Raw genomic sequence first — 25,450 nt, 5'->3', positions numbered from 1 at the left:
TGCTTTTATCATCTGTAAAGTCTGTTAAGTCTGTGAGTCTATTTGTAGATTTTCAACTATGTTTTAACAGTTTTATTGATATAGCTTACATACTATACAATTTATTTATTTGAAGTGTACAATTCATCGATTCCGGACATTCTTGACGTTTCTTATAAGTTTAATCGTATGACATTTGGCCATTTGTGACTTCTTTTCACTTATAATGTTTTCAGGGTTCATTCATGTTCAGCATGTACCAGTCAGTCCTATTTATGGCCAAACTTTTTTTTTTTTCCCCCTGAGTTGGAGGAAAAGGAGGACGAGGAGAAGAGAGAGAATCTGAAGCAGGCTCCACCCCCAGCGTGGAGCCCATGGTGGGTCTTGATCTCACGAATCATGAGATCGTGACCTGAGCCGAACTCAAGTCTGACACTTAACCACCTGAGCCACCCAGGCACCCCTGGCCACATTTTTAATTGAGCGTATGCCACATTTTCTGTGTCTGTTCGTCAGTTGATGGACATGTGGGCCCCTGTGCCTTTTAGCTATTGCAAATAATGCTGTAGTGAACATTGGCATACGAGTATCCGTGTCCTGCTTTGGATACAGACCCAGGAGTGGGATAAATTGTTAGGTGCTCAGTGTTCAACACCCTACACTTTAGTCCTTCCCTTTTTTTCCTGTGCTTCGTGGAGGGTTTTTCTCCGTGTTTTCTCCTCCAGTGATTAAGTGCTCTTGCTTCCTAGGCTGTTCTTGCGAGCCTGGTTGTGGGGAGTGGTGGTGTTCTTGGGTTTTCTGGTCCAGCTTCAGCCTTACGAGCCCTTTGTCCCTGAGTCTAGGGGATGAGGCTTTATTAGAGATCCTGCCCCTCCTCAACTGTAGACCTTTAAACATTTGAGCCCGGGGTGATTTTCTGCTTCTCCCTCAGAGGTAGGGCGCTCTTTTTTTCTTTTCTCTTTACTCAGTAGCAGTGAGTTTTTACCTGTGTCCTGGGGTGACAGTATTTGTCTTTCTCTCAGTGGCTTCATACCTTTGTTTCTTACAAACGGTACGGGAAAGGAAAAGTCTGTGACTTTCCTGCAGAGATAGCTGCTGTCTTCTTCTGAGACCCGGACAACCAAGAGATAGATCCCTTTTCCAGTCATAGTGTCCGGTGGAGGTTTGTGGAGAAAAAGTCTGCAAATGGGGTCCCTCCTTTTGTGTCGGTGGCTGCGAGGATTACACATTTGCACGCTGGCCCACGTTCGGCTATTAACAATGAGCTACGTACAGCGGAACGCTGAGCCCGCTTGTCCTACGGCTTGGCTTTCCTTCTGTCTTTTGCCACATGTGACCTACTGCTCACGTCCCATCTCCCCTTGGGGGCATCTGTCTTTCCTTAAGTTTCAGGCGAGGTGATTATCCTACAACTTCAGCTTTCTGATGAATTTAAGAGTAATTGTAGATCTGCAGATTATTTTTTTTCTTGTAAAGTGGGAGTGGTATTTTTCCTAGAGTCTCCATCCGAGATAAAAGCTGGAGTTCCTCTGTAATTAAAGGCGCTCTTAGTTTTTAACTTGCATTTGGGAAACATTTCAACATTACAGGAAGAAAGTTGGAAGTATAGTCAGTGACCTTTACACCCTTCACCCATTTTACCAGTTATTAACATTTTGCCTTTATCTTCCTGCATATTTAGGAGTAGTAGCATTTATTGAACCATTTGAGAGTAGAGGGCCCTAACCTCATGACTGTTTACCCCTGAATACTTCAATCTCCTTATTTTTTTGGATTTTTAAAAAAAAATTTTTAATATGAAATTTATTGTTGAATTGGTTTCCATAACTCCTTATGTTCTTAAAAAAAAAAAAACAAACTTGGTAATAGGGACGCCTGGGTGGCTCAGTCGGTTAAGCATCACACTTAGGCTCAGGTCATGATCTCACGGTTCGTGAGTTCAAGCCCCACACCCGGCTCTTTACTGACCGCTTTGAGCCTGGAGCCAGCTTTGGATTCTGTGTCTCCCTCTCTCTACCCCTCCCACCCCTGCACACATTCATTCATTCATTCTCTCCCTCTCTCTCTCTCTCTCTCTCTCTCTCACTCTCTCAAAAATAAATAAACATTAAAAAATACAAAAAAATAAAATGTATCTTAGAAAAAACAAAAACTTGGTAATATATGAAGATCTTTATATGTCAGTGATTATATATTGATACTAAAGAATGTTTTGGTAGTTTGTATTCATTAAAATTTTTTCTGTCTGTAGGTATCATTAATGGGATTGGAAATTTTAAGTGCCTTTGTGGACAGATTATCAACACGATTTAAGTCCTATGTAGTAATGGGTAAGTTAACTTTATTTAAAAATCGTTGTAGGTGTTGACATACTGGCATTTTTTTCTCATGGTTTTTAACACAATTGGTTCTCTGTGAATGGAAAAAAGTAATTTTCTACAGCCCAGAGATCTACTACGTAGTATTTTAGTTTGCCTAGACATAAAACATTTTAAGCCTATTAAAATAATTCTATTTCCTCTGAGACAAATAAAACCAAAAAAAGCAAAAGACGTATTAAATATTCTGCTAATAGGTTTTTACTTCATAGCTTAAAAACTTCTACTGTTAACTTTTACCTTTTTTAACATTAAAAATTTATAACTTACAGCACTGCTTTTTAGACTTCTGTGGTACAGGACCAATATTTTGTAAAATACAGTAAAAATAAGTGATACAGCAAAATGAAAGGAAAAAAAACCACGGGGCCCAATTTTTTATTATTAGATTCAATAGACCAAATTACTTTGGTCAGATTGTTTTTAAAACTCTATTTTATAAACACTCTCAATTTTTTTTTTTTTTCCCCGCAAATAGTTTGTAGAGCCGTCCCGAGCTGCCAGCCGCCCTTTGCGCCGCACTCACTTCCAGTGTGTTTGCGGTATGGTGCGAGCCCGTGGTGCATTGCTTTTCTTTGCACAGTCGTCGGGATTACAGTGCTGGCTCTGACCTGTTTCCTAAACCCAAGTGGCCCTCGTGTGCCTTTTGGAGCGCTTTGACGAGTAGATTGGGTTCCTAATGTATAGCAATAGTTAAGGGAAATCGCAGCTGTCCATGATTTTCTTTTATGGATTAAGTTAACGCTTCCTAATGCCCACACTTATTTTCTCATTATCTTTGGTCAACTTTTTCTTCATGTTTGGTATGTCCCCAGATTCTGCTGGTTTCTTATTTTTATTGTCTAACTATCCTTTCAGCAGAAGCATCTTAGTAAGTTCCCTTCAGTAAGTTCCCTTTTTAATCACTACCTGGTTCCAGGTCATTCTTTGCATGAATGTCTTCTGAAAAGGCCGATTCTTTACCGTATCAGTCTTCTGCTTAAAATCCTGTGATAGATGTTAAAAACTAGGCATATGTGTTTTACTTAGGTATTTTCTTAAAACAGTTTGAGTCATTGTTGAAAATCAGGAAGCTTTATGTAAAAGATTCGTATTTAGGGCTTGTCCACCCCCACAGGTACTTCCTTGTGGGCTGAAGTTTTGTCATAGATTCTCTTTGGTATGGGTCCTGAGCTTTCTGCTTCACAAGTCCTCCCGTCTCATCTTGCCCCTTCCTGAGGATAGCAGTTATAATACCGCCAGCTTGGAGTACCGCCCTTTCTAGAGCTGGATCAGTTCTGGCATTTCCCGTACCTCCCTGACTGTAGGCGTTTATGTTTGGGACCCCTGCCCTATAGTAGCTCCCTATTATTAGTTGTGACAGACCGTATTTTAGACCGGACGGTAATTCTAGGTATTGTGTATCTTGCTTATTTTTCAAATGCAAGGAGAGCCGCATGGAGTTTGATGCACCGACTCCTTATAATGAGGCAGTAGGAATAACGGGACCAGAATCCCAGTTTGTTGCCTCCCGGGACTGTCCTGCTTTCGGAACCTCTGTTTTGCTCTCCTCTGGTGGCGGTCCGCTTCTCTCAGCCTGTACGTCCCTGCTACGTCTTAGTAGCCTTCTTGATCAGCGGTCTTCCGCAAGTACTCTCTCCACTTTAGTTAGCAACTTGCTCGCTCCTGGCAGTTCTGGCTTAACTCGCTCATGCTTCTGCTGTGCTGCTCTTTCCTTTTGAAATCCTCTCCTCTTTCCCATGGTCCGTCCTTTCTCTTTAAAAGACCTACTTCAGGTTTCAGTGTCTGGGAGCTTTTCAGATCAACCTCAACCTACTCTGAATTTTTCTTTACTCAGTGCTCTCTTCGGCAGCACATATACTAAAATTGAATTTTTCTTTACTCTCTAGTTCTTATACTGTTAAATAGTCAATGAATTACATTAAGTTGCTTTTATTATTTTTCATATGTGTTTTCCATATATGTATATAGGCTTGTATGTGTAGTTTTTTTTTCTGTCTTCTCATCTACTCTTTATGGTTATTTGTGTACATTAATATTAGTATCATTTTCACTTTGAACCCCAAGTGTCCATCATTTTCCTTGGTGAGATTCAAACTTGTTATTAATTCAGAGTCAGTGTAGTGTAACGAAAATTTCATCACTGCTTTGCTAGTGTATATTGCCTACTTGTTACCCATATTGGGCTTTATCAACTTTACGTGTATAAAACATTATTCCCACATTATTTCTAACTTGTATGATAGCTCCACAAGATAGGCAGTATATATTTCATTTTGTTTTAATTTAGAGAAAGAGAAAGAGCCAGCAGGGGAGGGGCAGAGAGAGAGGGAGAGCGGGAATCCCCAGCAGAGCCTGCCCGCAGGGCTCAAACCCGCCTGCAGGGCTTGAACCTGGGAACCGTGAGGTCACGACCTGAGCCAAAATCCAGAGTTGGAGGGTTAACCAGCTGAGCCACGCAGGTGCCCCTCTGTGTACTCTTAAGGAGGTACAGTACTAAATGAAGAGCCCAGGGTTAGCTTTTTTGTTTTACTCTGTTTTATACCTTAGCCAAACCACTTTAGGAGCCCTTCACGTGTGTTTATTTTGGGGGGGGGGGGGGGGGGCGGGGAGAGAGAGAATCCAAAGCAGCCTCCAGGCTCTGAGCTGTAAGCTCAGAGTCCAGTGTGCGGCTCAAACCCACAAACTGCGAGATCATGACTTAATCGAAAGTCAGACGCTTAACCGACTGAGCCACCCAGGGGCCCCTGAAGGTTTTTTTTTTTTAAATAATGTCATCTTAGATGTATATAACTTGATGTGAGTGATACTGTCTTTCGGTACACTTAGGTTATTAACTATCAAAGGTATTTTTTTTTTATCTTTTTACATTAAAAGTGAAGAGATGTTTTAGGAAAATTGAGATTGATGTTCAGTTTTAGACAAAGTTCCAGAAAGAGTATGGGCTCTTTTGATGTAAAATATTTAAAATTTCTTTTGTGGCCACAGATACCGTGGAAAAATAAGGTTTTCAAACAAAAAAATATATCCGATTTACATTTAACAATGATCACCAGCCCTGGTTTTATGATAACTGAATTCAGTAAAGGATCTCATATTTTACAAATTTTAAACAGATAGTTTTAACCCAAAATGGAATTGCAGAAAGAGTATTAGAATAATCGGGCTACCTGCTCATCACTCTTGCATCTCGTAAAATGCAAGATGGTCTGTGTCTCGTACAGTGCTAGGAGAATAAGACATACGACTAGCTGTGCTTTGAACTTCTTCAGTGTTTCACTGTTCAGGTTCCAGTCTGTGTAACAGGTTCTTACTGGCTGCACGGTAAAAAGCTCTGTTTTGGAGTCCCATAATTATCTATTTAATATCCATCATGTTGAATGATAATTCAGTGGTCATTATAATACGTACAGATCTTTTGGGTAGACTGTTGACTCTTCCAAATGCTTATTATGGGCTTAGCACAAGTGGGTTTTGTTTTCGTTTCTTTTTTTCCAGTTTTATGTCATTCTGTCACTAGTCATGTGAGGTATAGGCCTGCACCCCTCCTTATTTTATAGACAAGGAAACTTTCAAATTCAGAGAAGTTTACGGTCTTAAATAATTAACAACTGGTAAAACTAGGAATAAAATCTTGTTCTGTTTCACACCAAGAGAATATGTATCAAAAAGGAACTCTAATGCAAAAAATTTATGGATTTTTTTTTTGTTTAATAACTATAATAAAATGTTTATGTAGTGTCAAGTTGTTTTTGCTATTTATATTCTATAAAAGTTTAGTTTTTTGTCTTGAAGTGAGCCCTGGTTTGGGCCAGCATTTTAATTTTCTTTTTGGAGTTAAATCCCACCTCTCGAGAATGCCGTGGATATTTTTTTTTCATACTCCTGTTGTGTGATTGTTAACACACACAGACACAGATACACACACATAGAACCCATCGATTACAAGTAAATGGAAGTAGTTATAACTGGGACCTAATTGTGTGGATTATTTAAGTCCTGGTTTCAACTTGCTATTTTTGTGACTTTGGGCAAGGTATTTAATCCTTTTGGGCCTTCTCTATCAAATGAGCCTACTCTCTTTAATTGGGCTGTTATGAGGTTGACGTGAGATAATTCAATGCTTAGTACGGAATAATATCTAACATTTATTAAGTGTTTATTACTATCTTCTGCCTCTCAGAAGCTATCAGAACCAGAGTCCCACAACAGCCAGTCCTACAGATGTCAATGGTTTTCTCTAATGTTAACAATACATCTAAGCAAGATGAGAAGTATTTATATTGTTCCAGCTGACAGGTACTTCGGTTGCCTCATGATTAGGCTTATGATTTTATGGCAAGAACTTTGTTCTCTTATAGTCATTTCCTTGATTAAGCTTAGGTTTTTGGATAATATTCCATTTGGTATAGTGGGCTTCTCACTATAGTCTAATTTTCTTCCAAAAATAATGTAATTTCTTTTTTCCTTAAGTGTTGTTTATTATTACTAAATCAGTCTGGTTGTTATATTGTAGACAGTGTTTATTGTAGAATATATTTGCATCAAATTATGTATACACTTAATTATAATTGTGTATAAATAAATGAGAGAAAATCCCTTTCTCTATCTTATTTCTTCTTCCTTCCCTTATTTAAACTAGGCCTCAACCTTCACTGCCTCAGGGAAAGGAAGGCTATAGCTATCATGTCAAAAGAGAAACAAGTTAATTTCTTTGCCGTCCAACATGGAGGATGATGGGGGTGGCAGGTGACACACAGAGTACTTACTTAGTGCCCTTCACTCTAAGTTGTTTAAATGTATTCTCTCTTTAATTTTTAGTCACCTTTTGGGGTGAGCACTGCTGTAAACCTTTAGGAGCTGAGAAAGTAAAGACAAAAGGAGAGTAATGTGGCCTCACACCTTGTAATACCACACAAGGGGCAGTGGTGATTTAAGGGATTACAAAAAGATAATTTTGACTGTGAGAGATTTTTGCCCTATGAGTGAACTTTAGAATCTGTACCCTCTGAATTCTGCCCTCACCTCCCTTTCCCTTCACCCTCACCCTCAACAGATGTCATTTCTTTGTGGTTCTTTGTTGACTTACAGTTACAGAAGCCATTTTCATGAAAACTCTCCAAGAATAGACTCTCACCCGCCTTTCTTGCCTCCTTGCGTGAAACAGTGCCACAGTCTTGGACATAGTAGAGAAAAACTGTAATCCCGGGGGCCTAGGCTTTTATTTTTGTCAGAATAATATGTCATACATACATAAAAGTACCTGTCAGACGTGTGATCATAAGCCAACACCTGCCTGTGCCCAGGTCAAGAAACCAGAACTCTCCCATCGTAGCTACTTCCTCTCTGCATTTCCTACTGACCCCTCCCTCCCTCTACCAGACGTTACCACTGACATGACGTTTCGGATGACCATTCCCTCGCTGATCTGTAGAGCTTGACTAGCCACACACGTCTCTAAATAGGATAGTGTTTAGTCCTGCCTGTTTTTTGAACATTGTCATAAGTGGATATCATGCTGTAAGTATACTTTTGGACCTTCCTTCTCCGTTAGTTTTTATTGGACTCATGAGTAAAGAAAATAATTTGCTTACCTGGTAACTTTTCATTTATGAAACAAGCTGATTATAATTTTGTAAAATATAGCTTATAATGGAGATGAATTATAAATATTTACTCTCTTCCTCCTGCCTTTCTCTAGTTATTGTAGCTTTAATAGACAGAATGGGAGATGCCAAAGACAAGGTTCGAGACGAAGCTCAGACTCTGATATTGAAGCTGATGGATCAAGTAGCAGCACCTATGGTAGGCCTACCTTTTAAATTTCGATTTTGCTAATCAGTGATGAAATATCGGGATAGATAGATGGTAATCACAGCGAGCCATGGAAGCCTCCAGGGACATGGAAGCTGAAATTGGAAACAGTGAATCATTGTTAATGCTCTAAAGAAATTGAAATTTAAAGTAAAATGTCGGTGTTTAACATTGTGTTGTTTTGCTTTTTCCTATTTTCTACTCTTTGGCATTTTTTATAAAGCCGACTCAGATTCTGTTACTTGGACAATATGCTGAATATATTATTCTTTGGTTTCTCTTACCTGCAGGTTATACAGTGTTCAGTGAGAAAGCTCCTTTTGAGAACTACTGAATGTTGTGTTAATTACTGCGACTTTTACAGTGACAAGAACTAAATTTTTTATTTAAACAGATGGTTACTAATTAGATAAAGCATATATTCTAGGACACTGATTTGTGTGTTATGAATGTAGTAAAAAAAAAAAAAATTAGCCCTTAGGGAGATGTTTTGAAAGGAGACTGAAAATAAATTGACATGTAAATAAAGATTTATAGAATATCTCATGTTAAGTAGAAAAAATCAGAATTTACAATATATGCAATGTGTTATCACTTAGAATACAGTTTTAAAATTATGTATTACAGACGTTTAGAAAAACATCCAAAGAGTGTTCAGTTGTAAAAATAAGCCGTTGGCCGAGATATTTTACACCTTAGAATGAAGTCCTTGCTAATAGTTTGGTGGGTGTCCTTCAGCACTTGCTTAGTGGTTCAGATTTTCACTCCCTTTTGATGTGTTATTATAAGTAGCACTATAAGTAACATCCTTGTACGTGTGTTTTTGGACATAAATATAAGTATTTATATAGACTGGTGTTCCAGAGGTGGTGGGGCTGCATCAGCTTATTCACATTTCAGGTTTTCCAGGTAAACTTCCAGGTTACCTTCTAGAAAGTTTGGCAGAGAGTAATATTAGTAGAGCTGAATAGAGTCCAGGAAGAGAAGGGCGTGTGTGTGTGTGTGTGTGTGTGTGTGCGCGCGTATATGTGTATGCATGCATGAATTTAATAAATGGAAAGGATGGTGTTTCTAACTGCAGAGAAAGGACTGATTGAGACAGTTGACTGTATGTTTGGAAAATAAAGTTGGATTATCTGTATAGGTTTATGTATCCTTTTTACAAAAGAGAATTATAGTAGGCAGCAATAAAATGACTTACCCAAATAATGTTTCTGTATTTGGATCCAGTGCTGAAGGAGAAAAGCCTGAATTATAAAATGTTGAAAAATCCTGTTCCATGTAACAGTCTGTAGTAGTTGCCAGGCAACATTAGACATTTTGAATGCTTACTGGACTACTGGGCTTATAATGGTAGCATTGTTATCAAAGGTTTCTAAAGCTTAGGATTCTCTGTGCATGGAAATTGTAAGGTTTTTAGGTATTAGACATTGTTTTTCTGAGAATAATTGAAATCTAAAGTGAAAGATATTAAATAAAAACCAAAAAATGTGATTATAATATTAGAAAATGGGTGAGAGCAATGCTGCTAGCACAAATTGGCTTAGAAAAACTGAGAAGTAAAATCTGATGGGAAAATTGAGTTCTCATGAAAGTTGGTGATAAGGTTGGGAATAGATAAAAGATTAAAGCATGAGTAATTTAATTTTTTGTTATTCTTGTTTACTTCTCCTTCAAATAGTACATTTGGGAACAGTTGACTTCTGGTTTTAAGCACAAGAATTTTCGATCTCGAGAAGGCGTGTGTCTATGTCTTATTGAAACCTTAAACGTGTAAGTTTTATGATTATTGAAAATAGTCAACTTGTTTTTCATTTTGCTAAAAAGAAAAAACAGTATCCATTTTGTAAAGCTCAAGGAAAGCTATGGAAATAACAAATTTTAAATGAGTTATTAATTGGTCTCTGGTATGAGAGTTTTTATTTGATCTGATATCTTTGGCTGTTAATTTTTTATGTGTATGTTAATTTAAAACAACTAGTCAGTGATAAGTGTTTCTCTTTTTTTCTTAAATAAGTTGAGTAATAGTTGCTACCCAAAATAGATGGTCATATAACAGGAATGCTGGTATAACTTAGGATCTTCTTCTGTTCTGGACCCAGTTTGGCATTGTTTTTAACTCAGTGGTATTTCAGATATTGTAGCTATTTCCCCCACCTAGGTTTTCTAGACCACTGTGGGTAGTTACCAAAATCATAGACTGACCAAGATTCGGCCAGGTAGCTAGACGGTGAATTGGGTAGCATTATGTAGAGCTCTGAAGCATAGATAACACAGAGCTCACAACTCCAGTCCGAAAAACTGGGAAGCCAGGGCTTTTGTTCCGTTTCTTGATTATGTGCTCAAGTTCTGTGCAACAAGATAGGTGATCTATTGTAACTTTCAACTTTTCCTGTAGCGTTACTTCCTTTATTCTAACTATACCTTCATTTATTTTCTTTTACTCCTCTGTGGTCCTTTCTGCCATCTAGAGCTTGTAAGTGCATTCAGTCTGCACAACTTTTGTGGTTTTTGGCTCTCCTGTCATTTGCTTTCAACCCATGACCTCATCAAAATATTAATAAACATAAATAAAGGTTTATTGGAATGCAAATTTATTGGAGACACAGCATCTAAAAATATCACTATTTTAAAGCAAAAGCTCAAATTTTCATGAGCGATTGATAGGTTGCTAGGTTTAAGAGTGCCATCGGTTGAACATTTTGTTCTGTTGGATCATGTGTCGACAGTTTTCATTGTCAGTCATGATTATTCACTTTTGCATATTTCACATTGTTTAGAATTAGTTTTTGCTTGTGTCTCACATCCTTCATGTTTTAATGATGTGTGCCCGTGCTGTGCACCATATTCGTCTTATTGATACAAACCAGAAGAAAGTATAGTTTGTTTACTGTTTGACTAAAACCAAATTCTCTTTATTTTGTTTCAAATTTTATTTAGTTTTGGGGCTCGGCCGCTAGTCCTCAGCAAGTTGGTACCACATTTGTGTGTCTTATTTGGAGATTCCAACAGTCAGGTAAAATTTTATTTACATTCAAGCATTGACTAACTTTTTTGGCCACCTCTTCTTCTTAGGGCTCTTACTCCGTTTTTAAAAAAGAAGAGGGAGGGTGGAGGGGGTTGTGAAATCAAGATTTCGTGTCATTTTGCTCTTAAAATCCACCAGTTACTTCCTGAGAACACATTATATTCACTTCAGTTGCTTAAGTTTGTCACTCGTTTGGCGTTAAGGATGTGTGGTGCTGAAAGGATAGTTCTCGGGTTTGAAAGATGGAGTGGCAAAGAGCCTTCCTTTCCGTAGTCCTGCACTTAACCGTGAGGACAGGTTGTCAGCCTCATTTCTTCATTCCTGAAAGTGGCTGCGTAACAACTTTTTGCCACAGAACCCTGTTTAACGAGAGTTTGTACCAGTGGTATATCCCTTGTTAGAAATTTACCTGAGCTGCGTATGCTAGGCATAAAAGGGGAGTATTCTGGATCCTGTCCGTCCTAGTGGAGTTGAATCTTGACTGTAACCTTTTTGGCACAGCCTGGGCATTTGGAATAACCCTGGATAAGGTTTTCCTTGCTACTAGGCCTGGCTCTGCCCCTGGAGGTTTGTAGAGTTTTACTTCCTCTTCATTTGCTTTTTGGCGGTGGGCTGGGCATGGAAAATACGGCCATCTTCCAAATTCCTGTCTTGAGGCCACATTTTTTTCTTTTAATTGTAGTAAAATATACACAACATAAAATTTACCATTCTGGTCATTTTTTATTAATGTTTGTTTATTTTTGAGAGAGAGACAGAGTGTGAGCTGGAGAGGGTCAGAGAGAGGGAGACACAGAACCTGAAGCAGGCTCCAGGCTCCGAGCTGTCAGCACAGAGCCCGACACGGGGCTCGAACTCACGAACCGCGAGATCATGACCCGAGCCGAAGTCGGACACTTAACCGACTGAGCCTCCCAGGTGCCCCTGCCATTCTAATTGATTTTAAGTGTGTAGTTCGTTGGCATTAAGTACACTGTTGTGCAGCCATCACCACAGTCTGTCTCCAGAACTTTTTCGTCTTCCCAAACCCGTACCTGTTAAGCAAGAACTCCCTATTCCCCCCAGTCCTCCAGCTCCTGGCAACCACATACTACTTTTTCTCCTGTGAGTTGTTACGCTCTAGGTATTTCACGAAAGTGGAACCATATAATTTGTCCTTTTGTATTTAACATGTTTTACCTGGCATAACGTCTTCAGGGTTCTTCTGTGTTGTCTTTTGTCCGACTTCCTCCTTTCGTTTTTAAGGCTGTATAATATTCCATTGTGTGTGTATACCACGTTTTCTTTATACATACATCCATAGGTGGACATTTGGGTTTTCATCTTTTGACCATTGTGAGTAATGATGCTTTGCGCATTATTGACTGTTGGGTTCGGACCACATTCTTGAAGGGCAGTTTTATTCCAGGAAAGTATATTAACTGCAGTAATGATTTGTAATCATATAGTTACCGGCAGCTTTTATGCAGGCTTATTACAAATAGAAGGTTTTTTGAAAGCCACGTTAATAGCTTTTATTTACATGTTTTAGGTTTCTACAGAACCTTTTACAAGGTTTCTCTAGAGGTTTCTCTGCAGGCCCTCTTGGTTTTTGTTAATGACCTGCCAAAATCTTTCAGGGGTTTAGAAGCATTAAAACCAACTGAGAGCTTCAAGTTGGTGTGCGAGTATAATGTTGCCTTGAGGTGAAGTATTTTATTATGTTTCATCTAAGGTGTTTTGTTTTGTTTTTTTAAATTTCTGAATTCTTTGGCAGGTGAGAGATGCGGCAGTGTTGGCTGTGGTGGAGATCTATAGACATGTGGGAGAGAGAGTGAGGGTGGACCTCTGTAAGAGGGGGATTCCCCCTGCTAGGTAAGTCTCGCTACATTTGTTTATTTGCCACTCGTTTTAGAAGTTTACTTTCATGTGTGTATTTTAAATAGGTTCAATTTTCTGAAATTTTTTAAAATTCTAAAGATACAAAAAGATACGCAGGTTATCACCGTTTAAAAAGTTTTTGAGGGGCACCTGGGTGGCTCAGTCGGTTAACAGTCCGACTTCGCCTCAGGTCGTGATCTCGTGGTTTGAGCCCCGCGTTGTGCTGTCTGCTATCAAAACAGAGTCTGCTTCGGATCCCGTCTCCCTCTCTCTCTGCCCCCATCTTTCTCAAAAATAAACAAACATTTAAAAAATAAAATGAAATAAAAAGTTCTTGAGATCTTGTAATTTTCTTGGACACTGGTTGATTATATATATATATATATACCCCTGTACTATTTAATATGTAATTAAATACCATGTCAGGTAAACTGTTTTTGGATACCAGGCAGTAATAATCATTACAGTATTTGGAAGATGCTTGAGCAAGATTATAGTAAAAATATTAATCCATTCATTAAGTAAATATTTTTTTTAGTGCCTCCTGTTGAAAGATACTATACAAGGTACTGGATAACAGAAAGCTATATAAGAATTAGTCACTACTCTTTTTTTTTTTTTTTTTTTTTTTTTTGAGAGAGAGAGAGAGAGAGAGAGAGAGAGCACACGTGCACACGGGGGAGGGGAAGAGAGAGAGGGAGACACAGAATCTGAAACAGGCTCCAGGCTCTGAGCTGTCAGCACAGAACCCAACACAGGGCTCGAATTCATGAACCATGAGATCGTGACCTCAGCCGAAGTCAGCTGCTTAACAATTGAGCCACCCAGGCACCCCTAGTCACTACTCTTAAAGTGTAGTCAAATAAAAGGAACATTAAGAATATCTGAGTCTCATCAATCAGGTCAGTAAAAATAAAAATCCCATCAATAAGCTTCTCATATATCAACATTTTCTTCAGAGGTACTTTTTTTCTTTAGTAATTCTCAGAGTTTCTATTTTTATTAAAGATCTTATTTCAGGGGTCCCTGGGCGACTAAGTTGGTTAAGGATCCGACTTCAGCTCAGGTCGTGATCTCACAGTTAGTGAGTTCAAGCCCCATGTCGTCCAGCTATGCGCTGACAGCTCAGAACCTGGGGCCTGCTTCGGGTTTTGTGTCTCCCTCTATCTCTCTCTCTCTGCCCTTCTCCTGCTTGTGCTTTCTCTCCCCCTGCAGAAATAAACTGCTAACTGGGTGGCTCAGTTGGTTAAGCATCCAGGGCTTAACTGGGTGGCTCAGTTGGTTAAGCATCCAGCTCTTGGTTTCAGCTCAGGTCATGATCTCATGGTTCTGTGAGTTCAAGCCCCACATGAGGCTCTGCACTGACAGTGTAGAACCGGCTTGGGATTCCCTCTCTCCCTTTTTCTTTCTCTCAAAATAAATAAGTAAACTTAAAAAAATAGGTTTAAGAAAAAGATATTATTCCAATTAAATTTTTTTGTTATCAAATTTTAGTCCCCATTTTAAGGGAGGCTTGAAAGGTTTTTCTGTTGTCTTTTTTAACTTTTTATTATGGAAAATTTCAAACATACGCTAAAGTAGGCAGTAGTATAATGAACCTTCATGTACCCATTGCACAGCTTCAACAATTAACAACTCACGGCCAGTTTCATATGTTCTACTCTTACCTACTTACTCTTGTCCTGTATTCTTTTGAAGCATAGCCCAAGTTATGATGTTTCATCTGTAATTATTCAGAAATTGAAAAAGAGGTTTCTTTCTAGTCACGACCATAATACTGTCATCACAAGTTAAAAATATTTTGCAAATAATTCTATAAGTCAAATATCCAGTCAGCATTCACATTTCCAGTTGTTTCAAAGAACCCAAAAAACAAATTTCCAATTGCTTTAAAAATTTTTTTTTATTACGTTTCTTTATTTTCGAGGGGCAGAGAGAGACAGAGCATGAGTGGGAGAGGGGCAGAGAGAGAGGGAGACACAGAATCCGAAGCAGGCTCCAGGCTCTGAGCTGTCAGCCCAGAGCCCGACGCGGGGCTCGAACCCACGAACTGTGAGATCGTGACCTGAGCTGAAGTCGAACAGTCAACCGACTGAGCCACCCAGGCACCCCAATTTCCAGTTGCTTTTAAACATCATAAGTATTTGTCTGTTTTTGTTTGTATCAATACCCAAATGAAGTCCTGCAATTAGCTGGTATGTTCTTACAAGTCTTTCCAAATCTTTATGTACCTCCAACACTTTTTTTCCCTTGTGTTTATTTGTTCAATAAGCCAGGCAGTTTATCCTGTAAAGTTTCCCGTATTCTGAATATTGCTAGTTCCTTTCCTGTGGTTGTGGTTTAAGATATTCTTCCGTCCTCACCCCCTGTAACTTGCTGGTTGGATCTGGAGGCTTGATAGATTTTTGGTGGTGTAGGGTGGTGTCAGGAAAAGCCAGACCACTTAAGAGGTGGTGGTCTGTTCTGTTGTCGTAACTCTCTTCCTATCTGGCTGTGTCTCTTACCATGTAGTTTTTTCCCAGTACCGATTATTTTTTGGTAACAAGATTGCACATGGAATATGCATTATTTTGAGTGCTTCTTCATTTTCTACTTACAAAGCTAACAATTTCATTTGAGTAAAGTACGTTATTTTATGTGAATGAGAGAATTGATGTTAATGTAATATATTTACGTGTATGAGTATGTGCATATATGTATGTATATTTGTTACATTATATATATTTTAAAATTTAGGGACGCCTAGGTAGCTCAGTCGGTTAAGTGCCTGACTTTAGCTCAAGTCCTGATCTCAAGGTTCTTGGGTTTAAGCCCCATGTCGGGCTCTGTGCTGACAGCTCAGAGCCTGGAGCGTGCTTCAGATTTTGTGTCTCCCTCTCTCTCTCTCTCTGCCCCTTGCTCGCTCGCTCTCTTTCAAAAATAAAACATTAAAAAAATTAAAAATGTATATTGAAATTACTTTTTATTAAATAATTTTACAATTTTATTCAAGTATGGCATCATACAGAAAAATACGTAACTCTTAAGTATGCAGCTGTGTAAATTATCACAAAGTGAATATACCCATGTATCTACCACACAGGTGGCAAAGTAGAACATTATAATCATCCAGAAGCCTCCCCAAATCCTTTTTAATTCTTGCCTTTTCTGTCCTTCCCAAAAGTAACCATGATCCCGCTTTTTATCACTATAGTTTCATTTTGCCTGTTTTTGAATTTTATATAAATGGAATCATAAAGTATGTGTTCTTTTGTGTCTGCCTTCTCTCAGTTAATTTTTTTTTTTAATTCATTTGGGTTGTTGGATCTGGCTACAGTTGGTTTATTTTCATTGCCATATAGTTTTCCATTTTACGAATAGATTATACTGTGAATCCATACTAATGATGGGCTTGTGGGTTGTTTTCAGCTTGTAGCTTTTTTGGATAATGCTATTAAAAACATTCTTGTACATGTCTTTTGGTGTGCGTATGTATTCATTCTCTTAGAATATGTCTGAGAGTGAAATTTTGGGGCCATAGGGTATGTTCACCTGTAACTGATATTGACAAACACTTGTCCAGAGTGGTTGTACCCATTTATATTCTTACTGGCACTGTTTGCAACTTCCTATTAGTCTATATTTTCACTGTTACTTGCCTAAATTATTAGTCTTATTTTTACTAACTTTAGATTTCTGGTGAATGTGTTATTATCTGCATTTTTCTGATTACTAATAAAGAAGATCACTGTTTAATGCATTTATCAGTCATTGGGATATGTTCTTTTAAAGTGTCTTTTCAGGTCTTTGCCTGTTTTTAAAAAATTTGGTGGTCTGTCATTTAAAAAAATTGATTATTAGAACTTTTAAAAAATATGTTCTAGATACAGGCCCATTGTCAGCTATGTGTATGCTTCAGATATCCTCTCCCACCTTATGACTTGCCTTTTTACTTTCTTGGCGATGTCTTTTCGCATACGTGAGTTTTAATTTTCATGCAGTTTTCAGTCATTTCCTTTACAATTAGACATTTTTGTGCCTGGTTTAAGAAATATTTACTTACCCTAGTGTCTTAAAGCCATGCTCTGGGTAATTGTCTTCAAGTTTCATTCACATTTAGATGTATAGGCCATGTGGTATTTTCCTTGAAAATGGTGTGAGATAGGGGTGCAGATACATTTTTTTTTCCATGTGGGTGTCCACTTGACCCAGACCACTTATTGAAAATGTCTTTCTTCAGTGTTCCTTGTGTTCATAAATTAAGTGTCCATATATGTGCTTAGGATTTTTGCATTTATGCTCCAAGTAAGATTAGTGTGTAATATTCCTTTCTTCCCAAGTTATGTTTTATAAGTAACTTTAGTTGTTAGGGGAAACTCCTTATGTGCTTTTTCTTCCCCCATCAGAATCAACTTTAAGGGTTTTATCATACCTGGATAGCTTATGCTAATGTTCTTACTGAAATAAGCCAATGACTTACTAACCTCGTCCATTCTTCTTGTTTCTCCAACCTCTAAGCGGGCTAGTCACTCGACAGCTCAGGAGTCTGAGACCAGAGCAGAGACAGGTAGTTGGTGAGAAGCTGAGGCTTTCTGACTTCTGGTCCACAGTTCTTTCCTCAGTGCTGTGCTCGCCTTGTTCTTCTCCACGGTGCTTCTCTGCCGGGTAGTACGGAGTGGGAAGGACTCTGTGTAGGTATAAGGTGTGATGAGCTTTGCTTCAAGCATGCACAGAGTGTCTTCTATCCTTTTAGCATATGATGACCTCACTATTTTGTAGGCACTATTTTGAATCTTCAAAATACTGGACCCATGTGTATCAAAGAATCTAAAACTTTCATAAGGTAAAATAATGAATGACTGTTTGGTTTACTTCTTTCTTCAAATAATGTTCCACTGTTGCCCTCTTTCCACCAGCATTTATTCTCAAAAGTTAACTTTATATCGAATATTAAATTTCTTTGAGAATTGTATTTTTTAATCATATAGTGGTCATAAAAGTTTAATTTTCAGAAAGGATATTTCTGTTTCTCAAATGCTGCTCTCTTTGTGATTTCCAAATTTCCTGTTGGATACAACTCTTTAGGGTAAATTTCTGGTTTTGCCCACCCTTATTTATGTCAAAGACCTTCTTCTTTATTAAAATAGCTAAACGTAAGTAGAATTTATAAAGCCATTGAATCAAATAGTTTTAAAATAATAATTAAAATTTTTTCTTCCTTTGTCAGCTATTTTTCAAAAGATAAGGCCTGGTGGTGTGGTAGTGGCATTAACACTAGGCATGTGATCAGTGTAAGAGTCTAGAAATAAACCCTTACATTTATGGCCCGTTGATTTTTGTCAAAAGTACTGACACCACTCAATGGGAAAAGAATAGTCTTTTCTACAAATGATGCTGTAAAAACCGAATTTCCATGGGCAATAGAAAAAAGTTGGGCTTTTTCACACCAAACCCCCAAATTAAGTCTACATGGATCATAAAACTAAATGTAAGAGCTAAAACGATAAAACTTAGAAAATGCTAGGCATTGGTTTCTTAAATACGCATAAGCGTAAGCATAAGCAGCCAAATTAAAAATAGATATATTGGGGTGCCCGAGTGGCTCAGTCGGTTAAGCATCTGACTCTTGATTTCAGTTCAGGTCATGATCTCACAGTTTTTGAGATCGAGCCCCGTGTCAGGCTGTGTGCCGACAGCGCAGAACCTGCTTGAGCTTGTCTCTTTCTCTCTGCCTCTCCCCCACTCATGATCACTCTCTCAAAATAAATAAATAGGTATATTGTACTTCATCAAAATACACCCCAACACTTGGGCTTCAGGGGATACCATCAAGAAATCTGAAGAAAACCCACATAATGGGGAAAATATTTACAAATCATACATCTCATAAAAGACTTATGTCCTGAGTATATAAATAATCTATAAAAAACTTCTACAATTCAACAGTGAAAGGACAGATAACCAATTTTAAAAACAGGCAAAGGCTTTGAATAGAAGAAATACAAATGGCCAATAAACCCATAATAAAGATGTTCAGCACCATTAGCCATCTTGAGAAATACAGATCAAAACTACAGTGAAGTTTGTTGTTTTGACTCTAAACTTAAATGTGGACTTTGGTTAGGGTTGCTTTTCCAGTTCTATACTGAAGCTTTACTGGTTGGTCTCTGTCTTTCTCCTGAGTCAGAACCTTCCTAGAACCTCACTGGCCTTTTGGACAATCCGGCTTCTTTGTACTTTCTTTCCACTGAATTTTATAATTTTTTTTCTTCCTGAATTACTTAAAAGATCCTCGTCTCTTCTTTCTGCCCTTATTCCTTTGCCATCAGATTATATGTGCAGTGATCTTCCACTATGAATAAGCTAAATAGTTATATGGAGCTTTGTATTATTTGAGACTTAATGATCAGGGATGAGGGCAATCTGGCGAGGGCCACATAGAAAGAAAATTATAGTATGTTTAGTTTTTTCTTTTAAAGATCATAAGGTGTGGGGTGCCTGGGTGGCTTAGTTGGTTGAGCGTCTGACTCTTGATTTTGGCTCAGGTCACGATCTCAGGGTTGTGGGATTGAGCCCCGTGTCGGGGTCCTGAGGCTGAGCGGGGAGCCTGCATAAGATATTCATTCTCTCTCTCTCTGTCTCTCCCCCTCTGCCCCTCCCCCTCCTACCCCACTCATGCACATGCAGGATCTCTCTCACTCTTTCAAATAAAATAAAAATAGTAAAAAAAAAATAAAGATTGGAAGGTGTGAACTTCTTATAAAATTTTAAACAGGGAACTAAAATCCTTTCAGTGAATACTAAGCAAATGTCAGTGTTTCACGTGGAAGTTGGTCAAGTGAGAAGCATTAGAAGGAAAGGGGGACTGGGGGTGCCTGGCTGGCTCAGTCAGAAGAGCATGTGACTTCTTGATATTGGGGTGGTGAGTTTGAGCCCCATGTCGGGTATAGAGATTACTTACATGAATAAATAAAAACTAAAAAAAAAAAAAAAGAAAGGGAGACTGAGAAGAGAGAGCAGGATAGTTATAGGAAGCTAAGTGAGGGTTGGCAGCAGGATAAAGGGTGTGAGATAAGCTCAGTGTGCATCTCTCGTAGCCGAACCCAGTTTCAAAGACCTTTGGGTGATATCTTCCACCTTAACTAAACCTCCCTCCCTCCTTCCCTATTACCATTATATTTCCCTAGAATTTCAGCTTATTCCCCCCCTCCTTTTTTAAATTAAAGCTGCCTGTAGACATTTCTTGCTGTATGTTTTGTCTGCCCACCTTAATTCCTTACCAATTCTCTTCTCAGCTTTCTATCGTCAGTTTCTTACTCCCACTTTGCTACTCTAGCTGTATGTTAATTTCATACTTCTTAACATCTTTGTTCTGCCTTTTTCCCCAAAGAGCTCTCCTGGATCCTCTCCTTTCTGTTCCTGTCTGTCTGGTCTTCATTCCGAGGTCCCACCTTCCGGTTCCAGGGTTTCTTCCCACATTTCGTCTTGCCCACCTCTTTTCTCTGGGCAGCCTGTCTGCTGTCTGCTCAGTACTCTGGAAGAGCTGTAAATGAGCAACCTGTGTCTTTAAACTGAAGTCCTTCTAGATGTGTGAATTTTTAATGTGTGTTTATTTTTTGAGAGAGAGTGCACGGGAAGGGCAGAGAGAGGAGGACAGAGGAACCAAAGCAGGCTCTGTGCTGACTGCAGAGAGCCTGATGTGGGGCTCGAACTCCCGAACTGTGAGATCATGACCTGAGCCAAAGTCAGAGGCTTAACCCACAGAGCCACCCTGGCACCCCAGATGTGTGAATATTTTTATTTGTTGAATTTAATGGGGGTAGGAAGTGAGGTTAGGGTTTAGAAATCTCATTATGAAGAGTTCCTAGAAGGTTTTCAGCTAAAAAAACATGTATTTTTAAGACCAAACATATCCTCAATTTACAAGTAAATGACACAATGTGGACCAACGCTTAACTAAGGTTGTAGAAATGACACTGACAAAAACAAAGGTGAGTCAGAGAACAACATCTGGCAAGTAAAAAAAAAACCATGACAATGGCCCTCTTCCTTCCCCAAATCTCTAAGTCATAACTTTAAGAATAAACCATAACATGATATAGTGGAAAGTAAAGGCAAAGTGAACTAAAAAATAGTGCTGTCAACATGATTGCCTTTGGATCTGAAGAAAAATTATATATAAATACAAACCATCAGAAAGCATACAGTTTAAAAACTTGGATGGTGGGATTGTGTTTTGGGTTTTTTCCTTTGTTCCTAATTACATTTCCTAGCTTTCTTTTATAATGAATGTACATTGCTGTTGTAATAAGAAATACATTTTAGCTAAAAAAAAAAGGGGGGGGGGGAGATAGAAGTATAGAAAGTAATTCTGAATATAAAATCAGAAGCACTGATGGAATTGGTGTTGAATGAAAACAGGTTAATAGAGAAAATGTCAAATTATCAGCCGTACCTGCATCACTGTAGTTTCTGACATTTTATATCATTGCTTTCCTGTTTGCCTTAAGTTTCCTTTGCATGATCGTATGTACTTTGTTTCTTTTTCTTTTTATATTAAGTATAATTTATTGTCAAATTGGTTTCCATACAACACCCAGTGTTGATTCCAACAGGTGCCCTCCTCAATGCCCATCACCCGCTTTCCCCTCTCCCCCAGCCCCCATCAACCCTCAGTTTGTTCTCAGTGTTTAAGAGTATGTACTTTTTAAAGATGTGTTGGTGACTGAGTGGATTTATTATGAGGTTGTAACTAAAAGATTTCTAATGGGTTTGGAAAAATAATTTTATGAGGAAACGCAAAGCTGTGTGCGTGGAGATGTGCCTGTGTTAGGTTCCTTCTCTACTCATGAGGGACGGGCTTTGTGTTTTCTCTCAGTGAGTGAGATCATTGTTAGACAGAGTTGTGTAGAACTAACTGAATCCCTGACCTTATTTCTCTCAGGGAGATAGTGAAGGAAATTCTGTTTAAACTGTAAGTAAACAAAATGTGTTCTTTATTCCCAGATTAGAGATGATTTTTGCCAAATTTGATGAAGTGCAAAATTCAGGCGGTATGATTTTGAGTGTCTGCAAAGGTAAGAATAATTAAGTTATCCCAGTTCTCAAACATTTCTAAGATTATTTAGCCAAGTTTTAGAGACTGAAACGTGTTTTCAGGTCAACTGTTTTATCACTGATTCAGCAGATATGATTTTGTGGCCCGAAGCTTAGTTAGGAGATAATAACAAAGTCTTTCCATACTGCTGACCATTCGCTGTCCTCTTGACTCTTTTGGAGTAACTGAAAATTTAATTATGGGTCAAAGGAGTAAAATGATACTGTTGTTTTGCCTGAGTTTTTGTATCTTCTGAGTTGAAGAAACGTTGACCCTCTTGCCTTCTGTGTTTCATGAATACAGTGTTTTTTATTCTCAGAGTAGTTGTTTTACTTAGTTGTTAGTAGAAGTTGTGGGGTTGATGGGTTCTGTCACACCTACTTGTAGACTTGATACTGGTGAAGAGACATAGATGTAGGAACCGCACCAGCATGATCGTCTTTGGCTTCTCAAGTAGAATGAGACCGCGTTGGAATTCAAAGAGGTTTCAGGTTAATATCGGGCACTTACTCCATTTTGTGGTTGCTCTTCTTTTTGTAAGGCTGTGAGATTGTGTTTGCTTTTATTGGGCGGCATTTACTTAGACTTTAGGTTTTAAATAATAATTAGCCACATATGTGAAGAATATCTTCTACTTCCAAAGATAGTTATAGGTGGTTTTTCCACCTAGGAAAGTAGGTTCCTATAAAAGAGAACGTGGTTAGCTTTAGTAATGTAAGTGATGTTGGGGGAAATATTGGGTGTGTGAGTTGTTATATAGTCAAATAATGGGAAAACTAGTTGCTAATATAATATAGTTCCTTTTCTCTGGATGAAACCAAGACTAAGCCTTGTGTTGCAGGAAGGCAGATGGAGTGAGAGTTTAGTGCAAAAAGGTTGTCTACCCTAATCTAAACTTAGTTCCAGAAGCATAAATTGACTTCAGCGCTACCAGTCCTGACTGCCAGCTGTTTCTCACTCTTCCCTGAATAGAAGGTGTTTTAAGTACCTTATCCTTCTTTTTCTAGCAGTTACCTCTATTTCTATAGAAACCAGAAACAGCAGGAAGATGGATGGTTGTTAAAATTCCTTGGATTGGGATGGCTGTGTTTTCATACGATTTCTAGTGCATCCTCACCTGCGTATTCCAGACTCTGTAGTTACAACTCTAAGAAAAAAGTATCTTGCATATTATAAATTTAAGATATTTATTATATGAATACGGCTTATTTCAAAAGTGTGATCTCTTGTGTTTTGTGAGGTTATTTCTGTTACCTTCGAAATTGATTTTGTATTCTCTATTCTGTTAGCTCCCATTTCTTTTTCTCTTGTTTATCTCTCCATAAACAGGAGGTTTGGGGTCAGGATCTGGCATTTATTTGTCTTGGAGATTATCATGTGAATATTTCAAGTGTGGTCAAATGTGAACATTAAAGTTTGATTTATGTATGTATATACAGTAGGATGTAGAAATAGGTCAGGATGGGTTTGAAGACAGTGTAATGCTGTCATTGAAAAACACTTTCATGGATTTGTTAATAAGGGAAGAGATTAGAAGAGGGAAGCCAAGTCCCAGGTCATGTTGCCAAGTCCCAGGGCCCAGGTCTCTCTTCTACCTTGTCTGTATTCTCTCTCAGTAATGTAATTAAAGCCTTTGGGCTGAAATGATAACTATTCGCTGTTGACACCTAACTAAATGTGTGGTTCTGTGGCCCTCGTTCGTCTGTCTAATGCTCTAGTTTGGGTAGTCTGTGGCCTCGATGACATTCCCATTGGGGTGCCTAATAGGGATCTCCGAAAGTGGGAAGCCCGTTGTCTTTTCCTTCCCCTCAAACCCGTGGTTCCCCGTTTACCCATTTCAGTCAGTGCTGCCACCATCAGCTCAGGCCAGAAACCTGAATTGACCGCCCGTCTGTCTACCTTTAAAATCTCAATACATCCAAAATGTGTTCATTTTTTTTCCTGTCTCCACTGCTAAAACCCCACTGTCAGTCTTCAGCTTCTACCTGGATGACTGCAATAGAAACCTGGTCCATGTTTGCACTTTAGAATCTATTTTCTACCCAGAAATGAGAATAATCTTAAAATATAAATTAGGTATCATCACAGCAGTGAAGAAGACAAAGTTTCTGCCTCAGGGAGCCTACACTCTAGCAAGGGAGCTAGATTATAAACAAGTGAATGAATGAATATCCACAGTGATTACAGTTGGTAATGGGAGAAATACAACTACCCTTTGTTTAATGAAATTAAATTATTCCTAAAATCCTTGCCGCTAAGTGAAAACCACTAATTGAAGAAATTATTTCCACTAACATTATGGTTTATGTAATCCCAACCTAGGATAATGAGTAATTTTTTTTTAAGTTTATTTACTTTTGAGAGAGAGAGAGAGAGAATGTGGAGTAGAGGCAGAGGGAGAGGGAGAGAGAATCCCAGGTGGGCTCCACGCTGACATAGCGCAGAGCCTGACACGGGGCTCAAACTCATGAACCGTGAGATCATGACCTGAGTTGAAATCAAGAGTCAGAGGCTCAACCAGCTGAGCCACCCATGCACTCCGTGAGTAATTTTTGAATAATTCTTATAGGTAGAGAAATATATCAACTGAACACTGAAAACAAATTTTTGTAAGTAACAATTTGAGGGCAAAACTTTTGTCCCCAAAGTAATAGTTTTTCTTTTTTTTTTTTTTAATTTTTGCACGATTTTTCCCTACAAAATTTTCAGCCCTTATTGGCTTATTGTAATTGTGCACCCAGCCTAAAACGTTAAAATTATAGAACAGGAAAGCATTTTAGGGCAGAGTAAAGGCTCAACACAAAACTTGTGCAGATAGTTCCTGCACATAACAGACTGAAAAGCCATTGAAGCTACTTGATGGACATATATATGCAAAACAAATTGTTGTGAGTTCACCCAAACATGACATTCAGTTCAGAGTTGTTCCATATGATAGTCTAGAAACTATTACAGTAGATAAAATTTTTTAGTGTGACTTTGCCTAAAATGGTAATAATGAAACCTCACACTTCTTTTTTTGATTTAGAATGTGTGGGGATGAAAAATTCCTTTTAGTAAACACAGACAAAAATAAAAACACTAAAACCCGGAGGATGTGTTATAAAGGTGGCATAATGTTTTAAGAGTCATTATAGCTGAAAGTTGCCATCTGAACTGTCATTAAGTGAAGTAAATAGGGTATAGACATGGTGAGTGACTCAGTGATGCCCCTTTAGACATAATTAGTGGGGCAAGCCTCTCTGAGAGTTGACATATTTGAATTATGACCTGATAAATGAGAATGAGCTAGTCATGGGATAAATGGTAGGAAAC

At 38.4% G+C, this 25,450-nt stretch overlaps 1 protein-coding gene and 1 long non-coding RNA gene across 36 annotated transcripts in view; one reads left to right on the top strand and one right to left on the bottom strand.

The window, feature by feature from the left end:
• Positions 1 to 25,450, top strand: part of CLASP2 (cytoplasmic linker associated protein 2) — a 180,418-nt gene that overhangs the window by 12,321 nt on the left and 142,647 nt on the right. For all 33 annotated transcript variants that reach the window (XM_078432528.2, XM_060638093.3, XM_060638088.3 and 30 more), the window contains exons 2-7: positions 2,231 to 2,309; positions 8,059 to 8,162; positions 9,853 to 9,944; positions 11,112 to 11,187; positions 12,956 to 13,053; positions 22,045 to 22,115. In XM_078432528.2, the coding sequence (XP_078288654.1) occupies positions 2,231 to 2,309; positions 8,059 to 8,162; positions 9,853 to 9,944; positions 11,112 to 11,187; positions 12,956 to 13,053; positions 22,045 to 22,115 (520 nt within the window). The remainder of the gene's footprint in view (positions 1 to 2,230; positions 2,310 to 8,058; positions 8,163 to 9,852; positions 9,945 to 11,111; positions 11,188 to 12,955; positions 13,054 to 22,044; positions 22,116 to 25,450) is intronic.
• LOC132682864 (uncharacterized) overlaps positions 1 to 25,450 on the bottom strand; it is a 79,560-nt gene that overhangs the window by 28,502 nt on the left and 25,608 nt on the right. For 2 of the 3 annotated variants that reach the window (XR_013549963.1, XR_013549961.1), the window contains 4 exons: positions 22,517 to 22,817; positions 17,523 to 17,725; positions 14,727 to 14,782; positions 8,050 to 8,266 (listed from right to left, as the gene is read on the bottom strand). This is a non-coding gene — a long non-coding RNA (uncharacterized LOC132682864). Of the gene's footprint in view, positions 1 to 8,049; positions 8,267 to 14,726; positions 14,783 to 17,522; positions 17,726 to 22,516; positions 22,818 to 25,450 lie in introns of those variants that run through there. The other variant, XR_013549962.1, reaches the window with a different exon arrangement.

This window comes from Panthera onca, chromosome C2, assembly GCF_046562875.1.
Source record: "Panthera onca isolate mPanOnc1 chromosome C2, mPanOnc1 haplotype 2, whole genome shotgun sequence".
In the NCBI taxonomy this organism is placed as follows: Eukaryota; Metazoa; Chordata; class Mammalia; order Carnivora; family Felidae; genus Panthera; species Panthera onca.
The sequence above is the reverse complement of the archived record's forward strand: the minus strand, read 5'-3'. Positions and strand labels throughout refer to the sequence as shown.